Source organism: Symphodus melops (genome assembly GCF_947650265.1).
Source record: "Symphodus melops genome assembly, chromosome: 11".
In the NCBI taxonomy this organism is placed as follows: domain Eukaryota; kingdom Metazoa; phylum Chordata; class Actinopteri; order Labriformes; family Labridae; genus Symphodus; species Symphodus melops.
The window spans coordinates 3,414,943-3,436,293 of NC_136701.1; the positions used below are offsets into that span (position 1 = coordinate 3,414,943).

The 21,351-nt window shown below is 44.0% G+C and overlaps 1 protein-coding gene across 3 annotated transcripts in view; it reads right to left on the reverse strand.

The window, feature by feature from the left end:
* Positions 1-21,351, reverse strand: part of srrm3 (serine/arginine repetitive matrix 3) — an 82,264-nt gene that overhangs the window by 39,421 nt on the left and 21,492 nt on the right. For all 3 annotated transcript variants that reach the window (XM_079356148.1, XM_079356150.1, XM_079356149.1), the window contains exon 2: positions 2,679-3,004. In XM_079356148.1, coding sequence (XP_079212274.1) covers positions 2,679-2,992 — 314 coding nt within the window. In that variant the 5' untranslated portion in view covers positions 2,993-3,004. The remainder of the gene's footprint in view (positions 1-2,678; positions 3,005-21,351) is intronic.

Genomic DNA, 21,351 nt, shown 5'->3' on the forward strand with positions numbered 1-21,351 from the left:
GCTATTAAAGCAAAGTTCAAGTGCTGGCTGCAAATATGCATCATGGATGAGTAACGCTGCGACGGTGACATGCACAAGATTGTGGAGTGAAGAATAGCTAGAGCTGAAGTATAAATCTGCATTTATCTCCATGTTTGAAGCCTGGGAATGCGGTTTAGTGTGTGTGTGTGTGTGTGTGTGTGTGTGTGTGTGTGCATGCGTGCGTGCGTGCGTGCGTGCGTGTGTGTGGGTGGTTCTCTTTTTTCCATATTAACATTAAGTCTCTCTAACTGAATGGTAACTCTCCTGATTTCCCTCGGGATCAATAAAGTATCTATCTATCTATCTATCTATCTATCTATCTATCTATCTATCTATCTATCTATCTATCTATCTATCTATCTATCTATCTATCTATCTATCTATCTATCTATCTATCTATCTATCTATCTATCTATCTATCTATCTATCTATCTATCTATCTATCTATCTATCTATCTATCTATCTATCTATCTATCTATCTATCTATCTACTGTATCTAACTGAATTAGCTTTAAGTACGTTTCGGCCCACTTTGGTTCTTGTCACAACTAACTTGTCAGACTGGAAACACATAACCAGGCTCTTCACCTCCTGCTTGTGTCTCCACAGGTAACAAACCAGTGAGCAGGAGTCACTCGAACTTAAAAAGGACACAATCCTTCATGGGGAGGATGACTGTGATTGGGAACACTGGCAATTAAGTTAAATGAGGCAGCTGGCCAAGCAGGAAGCATTGAGTCTTGTGCCAAGTTGTCCCTGTAGAGTCCTTCATGTGACGCTGAGCAGTGTCTCAAACTGGAAAAGTTCACTTCAGTTAAGTCTTTATGGACACACTGTATGATTTAATAAAGGTCCAAACTTATACATGACTTAGGGGTGTGACCGATCTTATGCCAACGTTGCAGCAGTGTTTTCGGAGACTTAAGGCTCCAGCTAGTTTCCTGTAGTAATGTTGACCAAAAGTTTCATAGAATCTGCAATTCCAATCATGCAGCGTCCATGAATATCCAATGTGTGGCATCACTCAGTCAGTTTATTTACAGTCTATGATTTAAACACAAACAGATACATCACCAAACTGCAACCACTTTTGCAACATCAGTCTAATCTATGTATTACTTGTTGATAATTGCTAACTTCATGCGCATATTTTTATTTAAGCTGATTTAATCGTAGAGCTCTATTCACCTAGTTTGTCAGATTTTGAAACTAAGGAGCAGAGAAGAAGAAGAGTGGAGAGATCGACAAAGCACAGCTGCCGTGCAACACTTCATGTTTTCTACACTCCTCTGTAGTGGCCTGCTGTTGTTATTTCCGATATCGAAACCACAATGACTTTTGGCAGCAAACAGATTTTGAGTGTAATGTCAGGCTGCAGCTTGTGAGCTCACCCTGCACACAGGTTTACTCTCCCTGTCAAAGTCAAGTCCTCTACTACACAGAGAAGGCTTTCATGGCTCGCACTGCAGACAGCTCACAAATAACTGAATTGTGCAGAAACGATGCACAATGTAATACTCCATGCTCTTCTCGACTGCTTTGATTTGTGCTTACGAAACATCTCAAGAGTCATGCAAGAAAACAGCTGTATTTTTATCCTGCATCCTTTTCCCGAGGCTTCAAATGCAAATGTCCCATTCCATTAAAATGTCACACACATAAATGTGTCAAACAGAATTTGTTCTCACTTGATAGCTGACTTTGCATGAGTAGTTGCAGCTCTGTTTGTTAGATGTGATGATTAGCGTAATCGATGGCCCCACATGGTGAAACACGGCTGCTCAATTTGCGCTAAAGGTAATTAACAAAAATGACCACAAATTAAAAAAAGAACACATTTAGCTTGTGTGCTTCAAGTCCTGCTGCCAAACACCAGCAGAGGGAAACTTAGCTGACGTCAACAGTCGCATGCAGGGTTTGAAATATGAAGACACTATTCATTAATGTCAGAGCTGTGTGTAGAGCGTCACACTGTGACAGAAATATAGTGGAGAAATTCTGTGACCGTAAAAAGACTTGAAATAGGTCAGTGCAGAAATCAGCGTGGAGGAGGAGTGAGAGTCACAGGGATGGACATGAGAACATTAAACACCATGTGATGGTACATCATGGTTTAAAATAAAATCTATTAATTTCACTGCAGACACTTTTCTTCTTCTTTTGAACTTGATGTGAAAACATTTAGAACTATAAACGCTGGTCGCTGGTACAGAGAGAGAGTACAAACAAATGTACTCTCTTAAACTTTTCCTAAAGTTGAATTTTTATCCACATCCAATTTAAAAACGCTCATATAGCTTTACAATGATGAATGAATGTTCAAACTAAACTAAAAGATTCAGATCATGAGGTAAGTGTATGTTGGCGTAAGGATGAGACTACAGAGGGTGCTACACAGCTTGTTCTGCAAATCAAAGATAATTCCCTCAGAATTTCCCAAGACGGCATCAAGCCTTTACTTAAACCGATGAAACCTCGAACACAGACTTCTCCCAGCACTGGAGAGGACCCCTCCCCTGGCAGCCCTGCAGCGTTCTGCTCCCCCGGAAGGCTTCTGTAGAGTTGGCCAATCAGAAGGAAGTTGGCACGTGGGGTGTTCAAATTTTGTTTAAAAGTCAAATTAAGATGTCATTTGATGACCAGTGGTTCTACTCACCCTTGCTCCTCCATCATCTCCTGCAGCTCCATACATTTCAGCTCCACCCTCCTCTTCCTCTCGTGGTCCAGGATCTCTCTGTGAGGCTTCTTTATCAGGAGCATCTCTGATTTGGGCTTCTCCTCCTCCTCTTCCTCATCTCCCTCCTCCTCCTCTGCACCTGGCTGTCCGTCCTCGGTCTTGGCTTGGAGGGCTGCAGTCGGCATCAACCCTCCTGATCCTGCTGCTGGTCCTGCTCCTGCTCCGGGGACCACAGGTTGGGCCACCCCGTTTGCACCATCTTTAGGAGATGGCACCCTTGCCGCATCATACATGGTTAGGGAAGTCTGTGAAAACATAAAAGATGAAGGGAAACTGTCAGCCAAACACGATGTAGTCAAATGAAGAAGCTTTATTTCAGGTGTGTATTTTAACATTAAGCCTCTCCATGAAAGCCTTTCTGGACGATTTCCAGTGAACGTAGTTTATCATCAAACTCTGCGGTGTTGGCGGAAGAAAACAAGTCTAACACACATAGTAAGCGTTTAGTTAAATAGTTAAAAAAAAGGAGCTTTTTTACTCTGTTTAGAGCCTCTTGAAGATCCCTTGTTTGACAACCACAAAGCTGCCAGCCGAAAGACGACCAAATGCTGACTGCATAACAACATATTTGAAGCGACAGGAAGCTACAAACATTCAGAGACTTGCAATACGCACGGAGAGACGAGGCTGTGATGTTAACATCTCTGGACATGCTGCAGCGTTTCTGCCTGAACTGAGCAAACATTCACAAACATCAACGTACTGTACAATTGCACACACGCACAGAGCTTTGAGTACATGTAGACATGTAGACGAGCATTGCAGTCGACAGCGCTGGCAGCAAAGTCTGTTTCATCATGAGTCAACAGTGTGGAAGTGCAGAGACGCAGGTTGGAGGGGAGAGACTGAGAGGTAAACTCATAAAGCTCATGAGCAGGAAGTCTTATGTATCTTTACTGTTCTACAGCAGTCAAATCTTAATCCCATCACATTTCATTATTTATGGTATAAAACAGGAGGGTTTTATGCATTTTCCTCTTTAAAGGTCCAAACTGTAAGATACCTACGAAATGAAATCCTAAAGTGACCTGACGGTGCTTTATTTTCAGACATTATGGAAACATGCATGTCTGCTCCTGAATGTTCTGGATTTGTTTGCACCAGAGAAGGTAGGCGGTTTGAAGGCCCCCCCACACAGCCGTTTTGGACGCCCCTGGGTTTGTCAGATATGAGAGCAGTTATCAGGTCAACAGGTGTTGCAGTGATGGAAGCGGGCAGTGGAACTGCTTCAGATAGAAGTGATTGTACCCGAGCTAAAAAGCCTCTGCATGTTTCTAATAAGCTCCAGCAGCAGAAAGCTGCTCAAACTAGGATCAATACTGGAGATGCTTTTGAAACATGGAGAGAGGTTAGAAGGCAGAAAGGTTTACAGACCGATGCAGAGCTGGCTAAACACTGAAGCTTCAGTGTCCACCATTGAGTTTTCTAAAAGAGAGTGACACATTTCAAAACATTTTAGAAGGATTTTGTCTGTATTCCAACATTCAGATTTGTGTTTTTGGAAAAAACTTGCATGTCCAAATTTGTACACAATTTCTAAGCTATCAACCACAATTGATCTCCAGTGACAAAATGTTAGATAACACGACAAGAAATGACATCGCAACAACATGAATTCTACTGTAGAACTCTAACGGTTAAAGTGATCCCATCTCCTGCGCCAAAATGAAGCCACAAACAGAGATTATAAACCACACATGCAGCATGAGAGAGACCAGAGCAGAAAGTGGAAGGCTGTAAGCAGCTTAAGGACGCAGGGACAGGAAGAAGTCTGCACAAACAAAACAGAAAAGAGGCAGGGAAGAAAATTCTTCCCTAATTTAACTAAATGTTATTGCATCATTCCTGAATGCCTTCTTTTCTTTTCGGACTCCCTCCACCTTTTCTGTTTCTGGCTCGTTTGCTCATGAATTGATGAGGTTGTCATTTTGGCGAATAAAAAGTCATCTGCTACAAGTGCAGCATGGAGTGGGCTCTGATTAAGATGGATGGTTCTGTTAGGGCTGCTGTAGAGCACCCAGAGAGGAGAGGAAGGCCTTCATGTGCCCTAAAAGCCTCGGCTGCCCACTGCCCGTCCACTCCCTCTAAAACTAATAGCTTCATTTTTCACGGAGGAGCCTAAAAATGCTCCAGCTGAGGCACTTCATCACTGTCACACATGGAGGAGGGGAGACAGGAGGACACAGAGGCTGGACGGACAAACCTCTGCTGTCTATTTATCTTCTGATGTTGTGTTTCTGAGCAGTGTGAGCCATGCACACAGGCTGCTCTCTCTCTCTCTCTCTACAGGAGAGTCTTTGACTGCTTAATAGTGATGTGCTTGTTTCTGAAGTGCTGCGAGCTGGTAAACGAGCCGTGGATGTGTGCGGAGCGACACGGCTCTGGGCTGACAGAACAGGTGGCAGGACAGCAGGAGGCATCATCGCTGAATCTATTATACAGTAAATCATCTCTTGATATTCCATGACAGCAGCCCCTCACCGGCACACGCTCGTCACAAAAACTACTCTGAGAAAAATTCAGGGGGGCAAAGCTCTTCTTTTTTTTCTTCACTTCATATTCAGGCGGAGAGCAGCAGCACAAAGCAGCTCAGTGAGGCTGGAAGAAGACCGCTAATTGAGCAGAAATGTCAGAGCTGAAACAAAGCGCTGCTCTTCCTGCTTCCGGTGCGTCCGTTTGTTTTACTCAGACCGGGCTGGTCAAAGGCTACTAATGCTTGAGATCCATTGCTCAGGTCTGGATCTCTCAAGCAGAGTGGAGCACCAATGCTAATCCCTTTCATGCATGACATCATGCCATGCCTGCTGGATCAGTTCAGATATCAAACCTACGGTCGTCATTCTGAGCACATGCAGCGGACCATAAAGAAGGACAAACCACCTCCGGTCCAGGTGAACAAAACGCACGCAGCCCCGCTGAGCCGACTGCGTCCACAGAGCTGTCAGTCACGGCATAACATCCTTCTAATTAGTTTAGTTTATTAATTTAGTTTCCAGGGACCATGCACAAAAATAACATCAATCTCACAGAGGAAAGATGCTTCGTACCAGATTACAGCAGTTTGCTAATTTGCATTTGCAGTCCATTAGCATTTAATAACTAATTAAAACTCGACTTCTCAGAACATTGAACACTGACATGAATCAGCGTGAGAAGAAAGAGCTATAGTGACAGAAACCATGTTTGTGAACATGCGTTTGACGTATATTTTTTTTGGGCCGTTAGTGTGAATGTGTTAATTGTGATGCAATTAATGTTGGAAATTAATGCATTAGTGAAAAAAAAAAAAACCCAGCATCCTAATTTGTCCCTTTAGGAGCACCGTAGATAAGCCTCCACAGCGTCTCCCCGTAATTGAAATTCAGCGATTAGTCGCTGTTTAAAGAAGTTAATAGCTTGACCGCTCTGGTGTTTTTATTTTCTAGTTTGGCCCGTGTCTCTTCTGTTATGGAGGGGGAGGAGCTTATGAGCCATCCTTCCGCCAAGCAGCAGGGAGAGCTCAAAATACTTTATCCTTTTATGCAGTCCATTAAGAAGACAAACGTAGTCCACACAACATTTCTCTTTCAAATTTAATTTATGAAACTCAAGCTATGGAGCTGTATGCCTCCTCCGACCAATCACGCTGCAGCACAGCGATGTGTGAGGGGGAACAGGAGATTCATCTGACACACAGCAGCGCTCGCACTGCTCGATTAAAATGATTTTTTTTGCATTTTCTGATTAAACTTACAATCTAGCCTCCATAATGCCCACTCGCACAGAGAAACACACAGACACACACACACACACACACACACACACTCACATGCTCCTAACACAGAGTTGGGTTTAAAGTTGTTCTTATACAGAACTATGGGTGCCACCAACAGTAGGGCACACAGGTCATAATACTGTGTCCATTATGCACACATTCAGGAATACAGCCTTCGATATGATCTGTGACAATAACTAAAAACATGTTTCCAGGGCGGCGATGAGGAGAGAGACATTGAAGGCACCGGCCAAAGTTTGGTCTATTTCAGAAAAGAGACTAAAATCGAAGGCGGACATGCCTCATATCACTTTGCTCCTCGTACCTTACAGGCAACACGCTTTCTGCCTTCCACTGTCTTCAAACTTCAAACCTTCCTCCTGCACAGAGGCACAATCAAATGAAGATCAGATCTGAAAATCTGCAGAACAAGGAGCCTCAAAAATCCAAATAATAGAAAGACTTCACACTGCCAGATGTGGGAGTCAAACACTGCAGGCCAAACAAACCCAATCTGAGTGAAACCATGCTGGAAATATCCAGACATCTCATTATACTAATGCATCATACCACAGTCATTCCCAAGAGAGAGGGGAGGGGATGTTCTCTTTCAAGTTAAGACAACTAAATCATTTAATTTAACATTTAATTAAATAAACAAAATGCCAGCTTGTCATGGAGCTGATAAGGCAGCCGAGCACACAGTTAATCAAGTCCTCTGCAGGGACTGAAGGTTATCTGGAGCGACTGTATTAATGGTGTCACCAAGCTATTCTGCTGTTATTGCGAGGGCGTGAGAGACTGTCACATCCCCACAAACACTGCATGTAATTAGTCATTATGCTAAGTGAAGTTGCTGCTGCAGTCATTAGCTCTCGTCTCGTTTCCCGTCCAGAGAAGGGCGATGTTTCCCGTCTGTTTTTGACCTTTGCCTGAGGTTTTCTTTGAAGGCTGCTGCTCGGGCTGCCTCTGCTGTGTCGACACTACAGCCCGTTATGAGCTGAGATCAAACCACATGCGTCCAGAAAACAAGTCATAAGATCTCTAAGTGAGGCAGTCGTTAGGGCTGACTCATCTGAAGTATACAGTACATGGATCAGGCTCTTAAAGCTCAATCAGCCAGGACGACTCTCGACGCTCGTGGTCTGATGTTGAAGAACGATTGGTCTCATTAGTAACCTAACGTTGCATTAGGCTGAGCATACTGATCTTTAATGCATCCTTTCATGGGGGTATTTTATCTGAATCTATTATAAAGGGAAAATAAAAATGACAACTTTCATGATGTATTCTGTAGTCCATCACTTATTGAAGCTCTTTGAAGGAAGAGTTCTCAAGTTGACTCGTTGCATCATGTGAAGCAAAATTAGAACAGGACGTGCACCGAGGAGACCCCAAATTCGGAGAAATAAAAGCAGATTATTTATTACGAGATAAGCTTCCGTTCAGAAACAAGATTTGTCTATTCTAAATCTTTACTTTGAATCACATGTTAAACAACAAATTGTGATACAGATGATCCGCCACTTTAACCCAAACTAAAATATCTCTACCTGGCAAAACCGACCTGAGGAAGAGAATATGTTTACTGAACTCCCCTTAAAGTGAGTACAGGACATGAGACTGAATCTGTTCCAGTGGACAAACAAAGTAAAAAAAAACCTGAAATCAAACATCATAAAGAAGTTACCAGATGAAAGCATCAGAACTTATAAATATATTTACAATCTTAGTAATATTATCAATAAAGAGGATTGATTACCTCATATCTCTGCTTGTCCTTGATGTGAGTCTGATCAAATCAACATATGGCTGATTTTGAGCCTGTCCATGTAAATACTGCAGAGACAGTCCTGCATGTATCTGCAGACACAGAAGAGTCAGCACATTCTGTTTCTGCATGTTTCCTCTGGCTGAGTCTCTGCAGTGGGAGAGTGGTGGATGACACTCTGCACATGGTTATAAGACACTGACCATTTGTCTGCACGACCTCATTTAAAATCTGTGATGGGTAAATAGATCTGAGTTTGATGTTAAAACAGCATGTTCCTATTTTTGTGCTCTAAGAACATGTCCTTGTTTACGTGGATTCAGTTTGAAAGAGACGGAGAGGTGGGACTCTCTGAGAGCCGACGCTCTCTCTGTGTTGTGCACAAACGCTGCAAAGATTGGATCGGCTGCTCCCCGGCAGTGATTGCAGGGTGGCTCTAACAGGGGGGCCCGACCTTGACTGAGAGTGGCAGAGAGAAGCTGGAAAAACATCCGGGGTGGTTATCTGTCACTCCCCGCTGTCTTCACATACCCCCTCGGTTCACAGAGGAATATTTTGAGTAAGAGCTGACTGTTTCTGCTCTCAGCAGCCAACAGCGTTCACCCCCCCCCCCCCCCCCCCCCCCATCACACCTCTCCTCCAGAATAATCCGCCCTGTAGCTGCATGTGTGTGCTTTTGTTTTTTGCACTTTGGCACCCGGGGGATGTTCTTGGCTCTTCCAAGGTCAGCTGCCTTTATTCCAGGCACGTTGGATCGCTGCTGGGTGCCAGGAAACAAGAAACTTTTTCTCGTTGTCTCTGTTTTGTTTATTTTTTAATCGTAGCCGGATGGAAGGCGCATACAGAGTGAGCAGCAGAGAGGAATGACAATCCGCTGCGTTCGGCTCTTCCTTTAGATGGGGAGATGTCCCTCTAGCTTTGATTTACTCAGGAGCTTGAAGTGTCAATGTGGGAACAACGCGGACAGAAGAAATAAAACCTCAAAAAAAAAAAAAATCTATATATATATATATATAATTCAACATCATTTTCAGAAATCAATAGTTGCGGCCTAAAACCATAATATTGATATGCAACACAAACAGTTCTTAACAACAGTTGTTTGGTCAGCTGTGTTTCTGCCTGATGTGACTTCAGGTCTCTTCACATGGTAAGTAAGTATGAGGCTTGTTGTTCATCTTTCAGCTTGACGGGGCCGCCGTGTAAAGCTCATTATCCAACATCCCATGAATGCTGACGTCTCCTGATTCCTTATCTTTCTGGCATGTAAGCGTATGAGCAGCTGAAGTAGTAAATTCTTCATTAAACCTCTGCATGGACGTGATAAGGTTTCTATCGATAATGAACGGCCTGACGAGGAGAGCGAGTGATACAGAGCGTACTTTTATTTTTGCAGTCAGGATAGTCGTAAGAACCATAAACAGATAAATCGATAAACAAAGTTTCAGAACGCTGAAGATTTGCTCGATACGTCTTTCTTATTTGTGTCTAATGGAGAGCACTCGAGAGATACAGATGAAACATGTTGCGAGGAGACAACAACATGTGGAGTCTGAACTATTGTTTGTTGGGTCACTTTGAACTGGAAAGGGTTGTTTCATCTGCAGCACCTGCACTCACAGAGAAAAAACAAGTACACAGTCTTATACCTTTGACATGTTTCCTGTTTTCCAAATCGTGTTTTTTTCTTCTGAATCAAACTTATTATAGTCACACTTATTTGTGTAGCTTGCTGAATCCCAGCATGAAACTTTTTTATTAAATGGCAATGAAGGATTTAAATGATTCAAATTGACTTTAGGAACGAGAGTGAACAAAAAAGTGGGAGGTCAGGTCACTGATGAGCTCTATTGGTTCATGCAAAATACTTCAGTGCCTCCCTCAACGCTGACGAATGCAGAGGAATAAAAGACAAAGCAGAAAGATGGTTGCCTTGTAAGTACAGAGGAGGGAAATTCTGACACGTAATTTACTTCTCTGCCAAAGATTTAGCGTGTGATCCAGCAATTTAACACGTTGCTGTGAAACCATACTTAACAAAAGGGAGCGAGCAGAGGAGACGCACATTGGCACATTTTCACACAGCAGCTGCTCTGATTTGGTAAATCTGTGCCCATGCACAGTCCACCATTCAGCCGACTTTGTTAAAGAGACATGGGGTGAGACGGAGTGTGAGTAGTTGCTTTAAAGTGCCTCACTTACATTTTTTGTTGGTGCTTTGGGAGCTGCTGCACAGAGAGAAATACGAGTGCCGCTTGGAATGTGGTTGAGAGAGATTTTTTCGACTCAGTCAGGTTGAAAAGAGAGGGCTGAAACAGCAGCCGGAGCCTTGTTGAAGAACAGCACACACCTCGTTTGATACAGCAACACACAACACTTTCACGTGCAGAGCTACGCGCAGGAGCCCCTTCAATGCATCGTTTGGAGCTAAGATGAAAACACCAACAGGGGGATGCTAACATGCTTTCAGCCAATGAGAGGAGAGAAGTGAATGTGGCTAAAAGATGTCGACCTTGGGTGAAGAAACATCCGTGGAAACCTCGCAGGAAGAGCATGACTGAAATAAATCTGCCGTGCCCCATTTTGAACAGGAAGAGAGAATATTATGAGTCACCTCAAAGGGAGACAGAGACGCTGCTGTCTGTAAGGCGACATCTGGGCTCCTCCTGGCACAAAGTTCAGCTGGAGGTTGGCAATCTGGAGGAATACAAGCCGACCTCATAACGGAGTTTGAACCTTTTGCCCTGCTCTGCTCCTCTGGGATCCAACAATGTTTTTCTTTTTTTTAATCTCTCCTCGACTCTTCTGCAGGTTTATATCTGCTCCAGCTGGCTGCCTTCGCTCTGCTCAAACTCATAAACTCTGCCGTCTTTCTGTGTGCACAGTCACAGGGGAGCAATGATTAGCATAGGGCCGCTCCTGATGTGATTACTGAGGTCAAAGGCAGGCGGAGAGACAGGCTCAGGTCTGCCAGCCTGAGTCCCCCCCTGACTGTCGTCCCGCTACGCATCACAGCTCGCCCTCCTCTGAGCAAACACTGGTGAATGTATCACAAGTCACGATCCGTACCGTGCCATCGAGTCCAGTTCGTTTAACTGGTGTGAACGCTCCCAGAGTGGGAAGTGTCTGTCTCTGCAGAATGGGCTGAAATTAAACTGCACAGATCTCATTAAAAGTGGCGACATGGACTGAAGACCTAACTTTAATAAGTTGAAAAACAAAAAGCTCATGTGTTTTTCTAAGATACAATTCCATTTTAGGCCGAGTGTCTTAATGGATTCCGCCTCTATTCTGCCTCCTTGCTTACTCAGCAGCTACATCTAAAGTTGCGGTTCAGGTTTTCATCAACAGCTCTGACCCTCGTTCCACTGCTTTAAGCCTCGGTGTTGTTTTAGCCGACAAAGCAATTTTTTTTTTTTTTGATAGAGCCACCGTGTGCCTCTGAGAGCAAAGTGAGAATCTCGCTGTAACAAAACACTGCACGGTGTCTTATTGCGTTTTGAGGCAATAAATTACTTTTCTTTCCAAAGTTAATCTCTGGAGCATAAAATGATGTTTCCAAAACTGAAATCTTCTCTGTGTGACTCATCGTACACACACACACACACACACACACACACACACACACACACACACACACACTGCAGCAGGTACTGGAAATAAATTTATAAAAAGGAAAGTATAATTTCATTTAAGAGAAGAGATAGGAGTTTCCTTACCTGTGCCCTCTCTACCTTACTGTGAATGTTAAACTGTTGCCTGAAGGGGGCGCTAATAGCCTATCATCTTGTGAGGGCGCCCTGTGTGATGAGGAAAAGTCCTCCACGGTTCAAGTCCAGCCTGTGGCTTTTTTCCCCACATGGAATTGCCGACTCTCCCTAATTTCTAACTCTGTCTGCTGTCCCAGCTCTACAAACAAATCCCAAAAATAAACCTTAAATGTTCCTGCGCAGATTGACTGCACGTCACTTCACCACGAAGGTATAAAGTTTAATTTAAGTCATTCAGAGTGCTTCGGTGGAATGAAAATACTCGAGATACTAAACCATTCTTAGCCATAGTAGATGTAACGACAGAGGCTGCCTCAAGTGGACACTCAAGGGACTGCAGTTTGTTTGCATTCTATTTGCATTCATATTTGTATCCAAATGAAGTCCAATCTTTTGTTATTGTGACCTGATGGAGAGAATTACACACGCATTTATATCCACTCACACTGATTACTGTAATTGACTTTATTTTGGTATGACTCAGTCAGAGTCCTAACACGGTAAAGAAAGAAGAGATCACATCTCTCCAGTTCCTGCCTCATTACACCGACTACCAGACAAGCTGAGGATTGATTTTAAAATACTGTTGTTTCAGGTGTTAAATGGACTTGGCCCCCGCTTACCTCTCAGAACTCCTTTCCTCATATCATCCGCTAAGAGAGCTGAGGTCATCTGAACAAAACCTTCTTTCAATTCCCAGACCAGGGACAAGGTGCAATGAGGATCGTGCTTTTTCCATTGCAGGACCAAAACGGTGGTCTCTTAACCTCCAATCACCCACGACAGGTGTTTTTAAAACACGCCTCAAAACACATTTCTGTTCAGTTTCCTTCAATCTTCAATAACCTGTCAAGCACAACATCCACAGCTCTGTTTGTCTTGAGTTACACTGGTCTTAATTGTTACTTACTCTTTCATTTTGATTGTTGTTCTTCATGTCTGTTACTTTCTAATGCTTTGTTTTCTTCTCTGCTTGCATGTGTGCATCGACTTCTTTTTCACCGCCTGACGCTGCCACTTGGAGTGAACTGGAAAGATGAAAACGAGGCCTGTTTAAAAAAAATAAAGCAAGCATGCTCGAGAATGTCTGACTTCGAACATCACTTGCAGCTTCAAAGAAAAAAAAAAAAAATCTAATTTAAAAAGTCAACGCAAGCGCAGCACTGTAGGTACAGCGGCAGCTTCAAAGTGCTCGAGGTTTCTGCTCAGAGGTTCACCGAGGAGAATTCTGGGTGAAGATGTGAGCTCGTACAATTAAAGGTCAGGAAACATTAACATACATAATCAAAGTTAGATTTAACTGCAGGGAAATATTCTTACAATAGCCCACAGTGCAGTGCTCCACCTATTTTATCATGGTTCAACACTGTACACTTTGAAGTGCTGGTATTGATACGGATGAAATCCCTCTCATCCACCTGCCTGCTGTGTACGGGTGATTGAGTTGGTCAAAGAGAGACTCTGCTGAATAGAGTCAGCGCCTGCAGCAATCTGAAGCCAATCTGCAGACTGCTGCCGCACAGAAATGGGATGTCCTCTTTTCCACCTGCCTGCACTGCTTCTACTCTTTCCCTTTAATTGACGGAGCCCTCTGAGGAGCCGAGCGATCAGCTTCCTGGTACAAAGTGATGGCTGTCAGTTAGCGGCAGACGTTCTCTCTCCGACTGCAATCACAGCTCACAGACCGACGTCTCTCCGGTGCACAAAAGCAGCTTCAAGTCCTGCAAAGAACCGCACCAGCTTTCATCCCACCTGACAACCACTTCCTTCCAATCACAGAAAAAACAACAACAACAAAATCCCTCAAACTTTCCAACAATAGTCCTTTTTTTTTAAATTTCCCCTCAGGTACAAAACACGAGAGTTCACAGAGGTATTGTTTTGCTCAGGGAAGCCAAAGGGGCTGATTCTAAATACAGGTTTGCTTCCGACACCTTTCCAGGGTGGTAATCACCAGCAGCCAGCGGCCGTCCTCTGCTGTCACAGCACTTTATGCAGAACAGAAATCACGCAGGCTGCTCAGACCTCTGCTTAATTACACTGGGGATTCAGGCGCTCAGTGACTTAGCTCCAGGGGAATGAACCATATCATTTAGTTACCTATTCTTTAGCGGCAAGCACCCACTTTTTAAAAAACATGGTCAGACTGAAATGTTTCTCACTTATAAGTGGAAACTGAAAGGACATAGCTCATGTCTTATTTATCAGTGCAGAATGAGCAGTGTGTAGTTGGAGTGATCTGCATGAGAACCTGAACATCATCTTGATTCAATGTAAACATTTCATTTCCTGCTCACAGTTGAAACTATCAGCATCTCAACAGGTTCCCTTAAATTTTGTTGATTATTTGTATTCGCTGTGATGAACGGTTCTGTGCTACCTTTGTATTTAAAGGTCACAGACTCTCCTCCTCTTCAATTAATGTAAATAAAGTCTTTGATCCTGTATTTGATCATGCCTATAAACCCTGCTATTTCAGCTCTGCTCAGAACAGGCTGTTTCTGTGTCTGGAGCTTTAAATATGTAAATGAGCGGTGTCTGACCACACCCCCTTTCTGAACGGACATGGATGACTCGGGCTTTCTTGCTCCATGTCCTATTGTTTACGGTGAGACTCAGAAGGCAGAACAAACACCTAGCTGTGGGAGTGTCAGGGGAGGGGAGGGGCTACTGCCCTTTGTGATGTCATGAAGGGAAAATCTCCAAACGGCCTGTTTGAGCACACATTTTCTGGGCAATGTGAAAGACGGAGAGGATGGACTTTTAGACAGAAACATGTTAGTGCAAGAGAAAACATGGTGAAGAGGATTTTACAGAATATGTGACGTTTAATAAAGATGCTTAAGGCGGCACAAGGTCAAAGCTGTATTTTCAGTATTTCAACTCTGGAGCTTCAAAGAGCTTTTAAACATCACAACACATAAAGGCTGAGATGTAAGTGTACTTTATTGACTCTCAAAGCTGTTCAATGTATCTGTAGAGATGAACCTTGCTTTGTGATGAATGCCATCCTGTACAGTGTGTAATAATGCACCAGGCCTTTTGATACAGTGGGGTGTAAAAGCTCCAAGAAGTTATGAAGCGACACTCTAAGCGTTCAAGCAGCTTCAAACAGTAAGTTCAACAGCGAGGGGACTTTTTATTATCCAACTTTTTTCACTTTGAAGTAGCAGATACACAATTAAAGCAGCTCCTCAGATAAAAGAGCAGATTGTTTATGTGACCGGGCCCCAGAAAGCTTTCCCTTTTACAGTCTCCCCCCTTTATGGGCCCTGTGGACATGATTGGCTACTGGCTGTGCCAGATCAGATCTAGAATCAGTAAAGGGTCGTCTATATATACGTAACGTCTTACCTGTGTGTGTGTATATATATTTTCATTTCTTCCATCTGCTGCTGGAATAAAGCATATGAATCCAAATGGCGCACGGCCAACGATTTATTTCAGCCTGCATTTCATCTGACGTGTTGACTTATATTTATATGCACTGACTAATGAGCCTCCATGCTTTCTTGTTCCCACTAACATGTTTACAAGCTCACAACATCCCGTAAATAACTTTTATAATCGCTCTATTAAACAATTACACAAATAAGAAGGTTGAACATCCATCACAAGAGATAAATATTTATGAAGTGTGTTGGCTGATTAGAGCAAAGAAGTCTGAATCATCTCTTGTTTCTGAATCATAAAGAGTCAATGGCGTGCATTATCATGTCCAAGCCTCAACATCTGGAATAACCTCTGTGCAAAACGTCTTCCCTGTGTCACTCCTAAACATACAATCATTATCTAAAGCGCAGTTATGTTTTCCTTTTAAGCGGGACCAAACCCTTTTTTAACCCCTCCCCCAAAGCAATTCACAACCTTCCCCCCATAGAACCTGTATATTAAACTAACAGATGGTACTAAACTCATGGTCACAGGGCTTATGATGGATAAATAAAGCCTGCAGTATATGACCACAGATCCACAGCAGCTACATCACAGCTTTGAACAGAGAGAGGAAGAGGACAGTTAAATGGGCATGATCACATCCAGACGGTGAATGTGACGTTACTGCAAACGGATTCTTTACGGCACATCATCACTCAACACATACAGAACTCTGCTGCACACACACCTGATCCCGTGACCACATCACCCCCTGTGTCCTGCAAAATCTCCACTGCCTCCCCTTCCCGTATCGCGTCCACTTTAAAATCCTCCTCCTCCTCACACATACGAGACCCCGCAGCTCCTGCCTCACTCATCTCCCCCGCCGTCCCGTCGCTCCTGTCCATCCAACGCCAACCTCTTGTCTCCACCACACAGAACCAAGCACCGAACCTCGGGGTCAGAGCCCCCCCCCCCCCGGAAGCGTTTAACACGGGGCTTGTATGTGGTTGCCTATGTGTGTGTAATGTTTGTTAGTAAGTTCTGACTGTGTTGTCTCGATCTTTCTTTTCCTGCGGGGAGCACAGAATAAATCTTCGCTCTCGTTAAATGACACAATTACAGTTATTACTCATATTACAGTTATTATCATAATATCCATAGATGTTCTCTGTGTGTGCGCTCCAGTGTTTTTTTCTGCTGTGTTTTTTTGTCTTCATGCTTTAAAATGCAACTCCGTGCTCTTGTTGCTATGGTAATATAACAATGAATGTTAAGCTGTTCTGCAGAGCAGTGTGACCGTAAATCAAATGATTTTTCTTCTTCAGACGCTTTACGCTTCTCAAGCTGGCTTTTAGAAGTTAAAAAAAAACATTCCTCCAGAACAACAAAAGAAGGAAAACATCAGCGGCTTGGCAGATAAAGGAATTACTATTTCTTTTTTTTTTCTGAATGCAATATTTTTTTTTATTGTCTCGTATTGCTGTGATGGATTTATTGAGCTTAAATTGAAAAGCTTTATGTAGATAGATTTAAGCCGACAATCCTGTAGTAATTGAAATGCCTTTCATTTCATTACAGGCCCACACACAGATGCCCTGATGGCCGCCACCAGCACCCCGCTCGCTGGGTGAATCAGGCTTCAGACAGGCTGCTGCACGGCCTGTCCTCTGAGCCATGTCCTCCACAGCTGTCAGTCCAGGGCTCTTAATCCATGCAGCCTGGACGCAGATCAACTCAGTTCAACTTTTAGGTCAGGGCAGCTACACACAAGAAACGGAGAACAAAGGAGGATGAAAGTGGCCATTGAGATGCGTCTACGCACGCCTAATGGTTAGATTCAAAGTTGAACAATCATGACATAGTGAACCACCACGCTCCTCCAGAATGCACTGGGTGAAGCAAAGGGAGGACAATGGCGAGTCCTAGTGTTTTGCTAAACGAGACACAGACGACAGACACTGCGGCTCTTTGCCGTGTTGTTGGAATGGTATTGACACATCCGCCTTTTGAAAATAACCAACGACTGTCGGAGCTGAAGCCGACACACGGGAAGCGCTGGCTGCCTGGATAGCGAGTTAATTGGATAACAGCGAGACAAGCGGGTAAGATGGATACGGCTGCACGCTAGAGGATGCTCAGCAAGTTACAGTAAGACTGTAACAACCCTGAGACATCTGGGACGACAACAAGCTGCTGTGGAGGAAGAAAAGCGATGACTTACAAGCTGAACCTGCAGTTCCTCTTAACTGTTTTAAAGTAAAGCCTGAGAGAGAGAGAGGAGTGAGGCAGAGCACAGCAGTGAAAAAGGAACACAGCAACAATAAGCTAATTAGAAAATGAGCTTCAGGATTCATTAGCGGACCTCCTTGATCAGCATGTTGGACCAGCGCTGCCCAGATGAATCAATCTGCCTTCCGAAGAAAACATCTGTGTTTGCAGGTTTGAGCTCTTTAACTTCAACTTATGTAAACTCAACATTTCTGCTAAGCTTTTTGTTCCATTGTTCACACGTTGAAAGAGTTTTCTCTGCGACCTCGTCACTTTTGAAGACACAGCAAAAAGAGCTTCTAATCTGGGAACCCTCAAACCCAACGCTTCTGTTTCGTTCTGTCTGACAGGTGCGCTTGGTTCCCCTCCTGTACAAAGATTTATAAGATTCATGTCGGGTCAGTCATAAATGATTATGGGGCGGGATAATGGTTGGTGAAATCACACACTGCTTCCCTGCTCCGTATAAAAGAAGGTCATTCAAAAGAAATCAAAAACCTTTCAGACACTTCTCCGGCTGTAGATAACAACGTCATTACTGTCACCTACCTAAAACGTGCAGCTTAACGTCGGTACAGGATCATTAATGACTGTAAATAACGGCATGGATTTCAGTGTTAACTAATATTATCCTGCATCTGAGTCTACAATCAAAAATGAAACATCCATACCAATAGTATTTACGGTGAATAGACTCAAGAACGTGCGCCCTGCCCCACTGGATCCGTTTCAGGAGTATGAGCCATGAGCAGCTGTAATCACAGGAGAACAACAAGATCACGTGAGAATACAGAGAAAAACGTGCAGCAGACCCGACGATCTGTGCGTTCCCTTGCCTGACTTCCTCTCCGGGTCGATCTACGTGCTTGCAGGGGGCACAGAAGAGAATCGGTGTGACGCTGGTGGGTCTGTGGTTGGTGCGTGCGACCCATGTACAGTATGTAGTCTGTGGTCCTCCAGGCCGGGTTTGAGTCCCACATCATTCCCCACACTCTCTCTCCCTGATTTCCGACTCTATCCATGGTCCTGTCTCTCCAAGATAGGCAGAAAATGCCCAAAAATATATCTTAAAAAAATGAAATCGACCATTTTTAACTATTTATTAATAAGAATCGGTGCATATTGGAAATGGAGGAAAGCAGAGTGGCTCGGCGCGTGCTGTGAAATAGAAGCATCGACTGTAATGGCAGAAAAACGGCGTCATAGTGCACGCTGCTGATGGAGGACAGCGTGCACCGTTTGAGTTTGGGTTTGGATTAGCTACACTCTGTTGTCTTTAATTTTGGAACATTTGATGAACTTCCTTGAGAAACGGACAGAAGAGAAGATCCACCCTGTAGTTCGTGCAGATACAGGATCCGTCATTTAAATCAGAAAGATATTCAGATTTAGTTTTGTCAAGGCATTTCTAAATCACAGGTACATTCTGCGATGTGACTCAGAGTACAACCTTTGTGTGCTGTTATAAAACCAAACCATCTGTGGATACATAGACCTTGACAACTCAATGGAGATGACAAATCCAAAATATATTTTACTTTTTTTTTTTATTATTCAGCCCTCTTCACGGCAACCCGCAGTGAAATGACTCTTTCATTTCGTAAAACGCAGAGGCGGCCTTTCCTCCTACAGCTCAGGTGAGTTAGAATGGCTGCGTGTCTCCAAGGCAACCCCCGTATTCCATTTCAAATTAATCTGGACAGTAGCACTTTTAGAAATCGAGCACACAGCGGAGGCTTCAATTCATCTTACGCGGGGGTGGGGGGGTGTTCTGCTCTGTGTGCCAAATGAAACCATGAGGGGACTGTCTGGATGGGGCCCTAGCTATAATTCATTTGAATGTGGCCGTTGGGCGATGAAACAAGTACGTCACTCAGTTTCAACTGTAAAAGACGTGAGAGAGAACTGGTTCAGATAGAAGTGATTGTACCCGAGCTAAAAAGCCTCTGCATGTTTCTAATAAGCTCCACCAGCAGAAACCTACTCAAACTAGGATCATAGTTGGAGAGAGGTTAGAACACAAAAAGGTTTACAGACCGATGCAGAGCTGGCTAAACACTGAAGCTACAGTGTCCACCACATGGCAACCTGCGTGAGCATCCACTCTGGAGAGGAGGGGGCGGGGAGACAGCGCTCTACAATGTTTTGAATTTGGACTGCAGTACGCATTTCAAACACCAGGCGTCAGAGTCACAGATTCGTACTTTAGACTGACTTCACCAACACTGTGACGCTCTGACACACAGAAAGTGTCTGCGTTCTGAAAGCAATTTTCTGTAGCCTTAACATTAAGCACACCACGCCAAGGCTCCACACGGTGGTGAATGTTGGTATTACATGCATATAAACCATCACTCAGTTTCACATAAGGTCTCAGGCTGTAATAAAATACAAAATAATAAAACGCACACACACCTGAGAGCTTACATAGTATCGCCTCCCTGTGGTTTGCTTAAAGCTTATTTTTTGCCTGTTCCAGGGAGCCTCTACGGAGATGCCACACTTGACCTTGAAGCGCAAAGGTTTCCATTTCACAGCCGACTGCATGCGGATGCAATCACCTCTAAGAATAAACACAGGTATGATTTGCATGCGTGCACCAATTAGAGATGGCGGCTGGTGATATCTGGACTCAGACTCTGTCGCTTCCACAACAATAATAGACACTGATATGAGGGAGAACAAGTGTCAGAGCTGGAGGCTTTTCAGAGGCAGTATGCTGTGTCACCTGTCACACACTGCAATGTCTCCTCGCACAGATAAGACACACACACACACACACACACACACACACACACACACACACACACACACACACACACACAGATATACCTCTCTTCTCGACAGGATTGTGCACTCTGCCTTCTTTCTGCGCTGCATTCATTCTGTGCACGCCTGTTTCTATTCTGGATGTGGAGAGATGGGGGATGGAAGGCGTCCACTGGGACGGCAGCACAGTTTGCTGACAGATCAGGAACACTGTCGGAGGCTGCGCCACAGGAGAGTGATTGCACAAGGTTTTGTCGTTCTCGCCGATATTTTTGGTCCTCACTTGGTGACACTGTCTTGTCAGGATAAGGAAGCTTTTCTTCAGCGTAAGGAGACGCACAGCGATTAACTAACGGTATGAGAAGAGGTAGATTTCTCCAAATCACTGTCGGCCTTGTTTTAAACCTGATCTGACAGGATTTCTCAGAAAAGGTTTCCAGTCTGAAATGCAAAGCTTTTAACTTGACAAAAACTGCAGAACAAATAAGCACGCTGCTATTTCTTCTTACCAGGTCGCTTTCATGATCAGGTATTTCACCTGTTTCCGAAGGTATTTTATCAGCATAAAAGTCCTTGGCACCGAGATGATTGAATCTAGAATGACCAGGAATAAAGCTCATCGATCAACGCCGACGAGTCCGAACTGTTTTGTTGAATTCACTGCACATATCAAGAGGAGGAAATGCAGATATCTCACACGGTGGCTGTTATTATAAAGCGTGGACAAGAACACAGCGGAGAACAGGAAACAGAACGACCCTGACACACCGCAGAGATTGTCGGCCATCGGTCAAGCGACCTTCGCCCTAGTTTTTCCTGTCTGCCTTTTTTTTTGGCGCGTTGCCGTGGTTGGTGAGAGGAATCTCTTTGATTGGCTGTTCG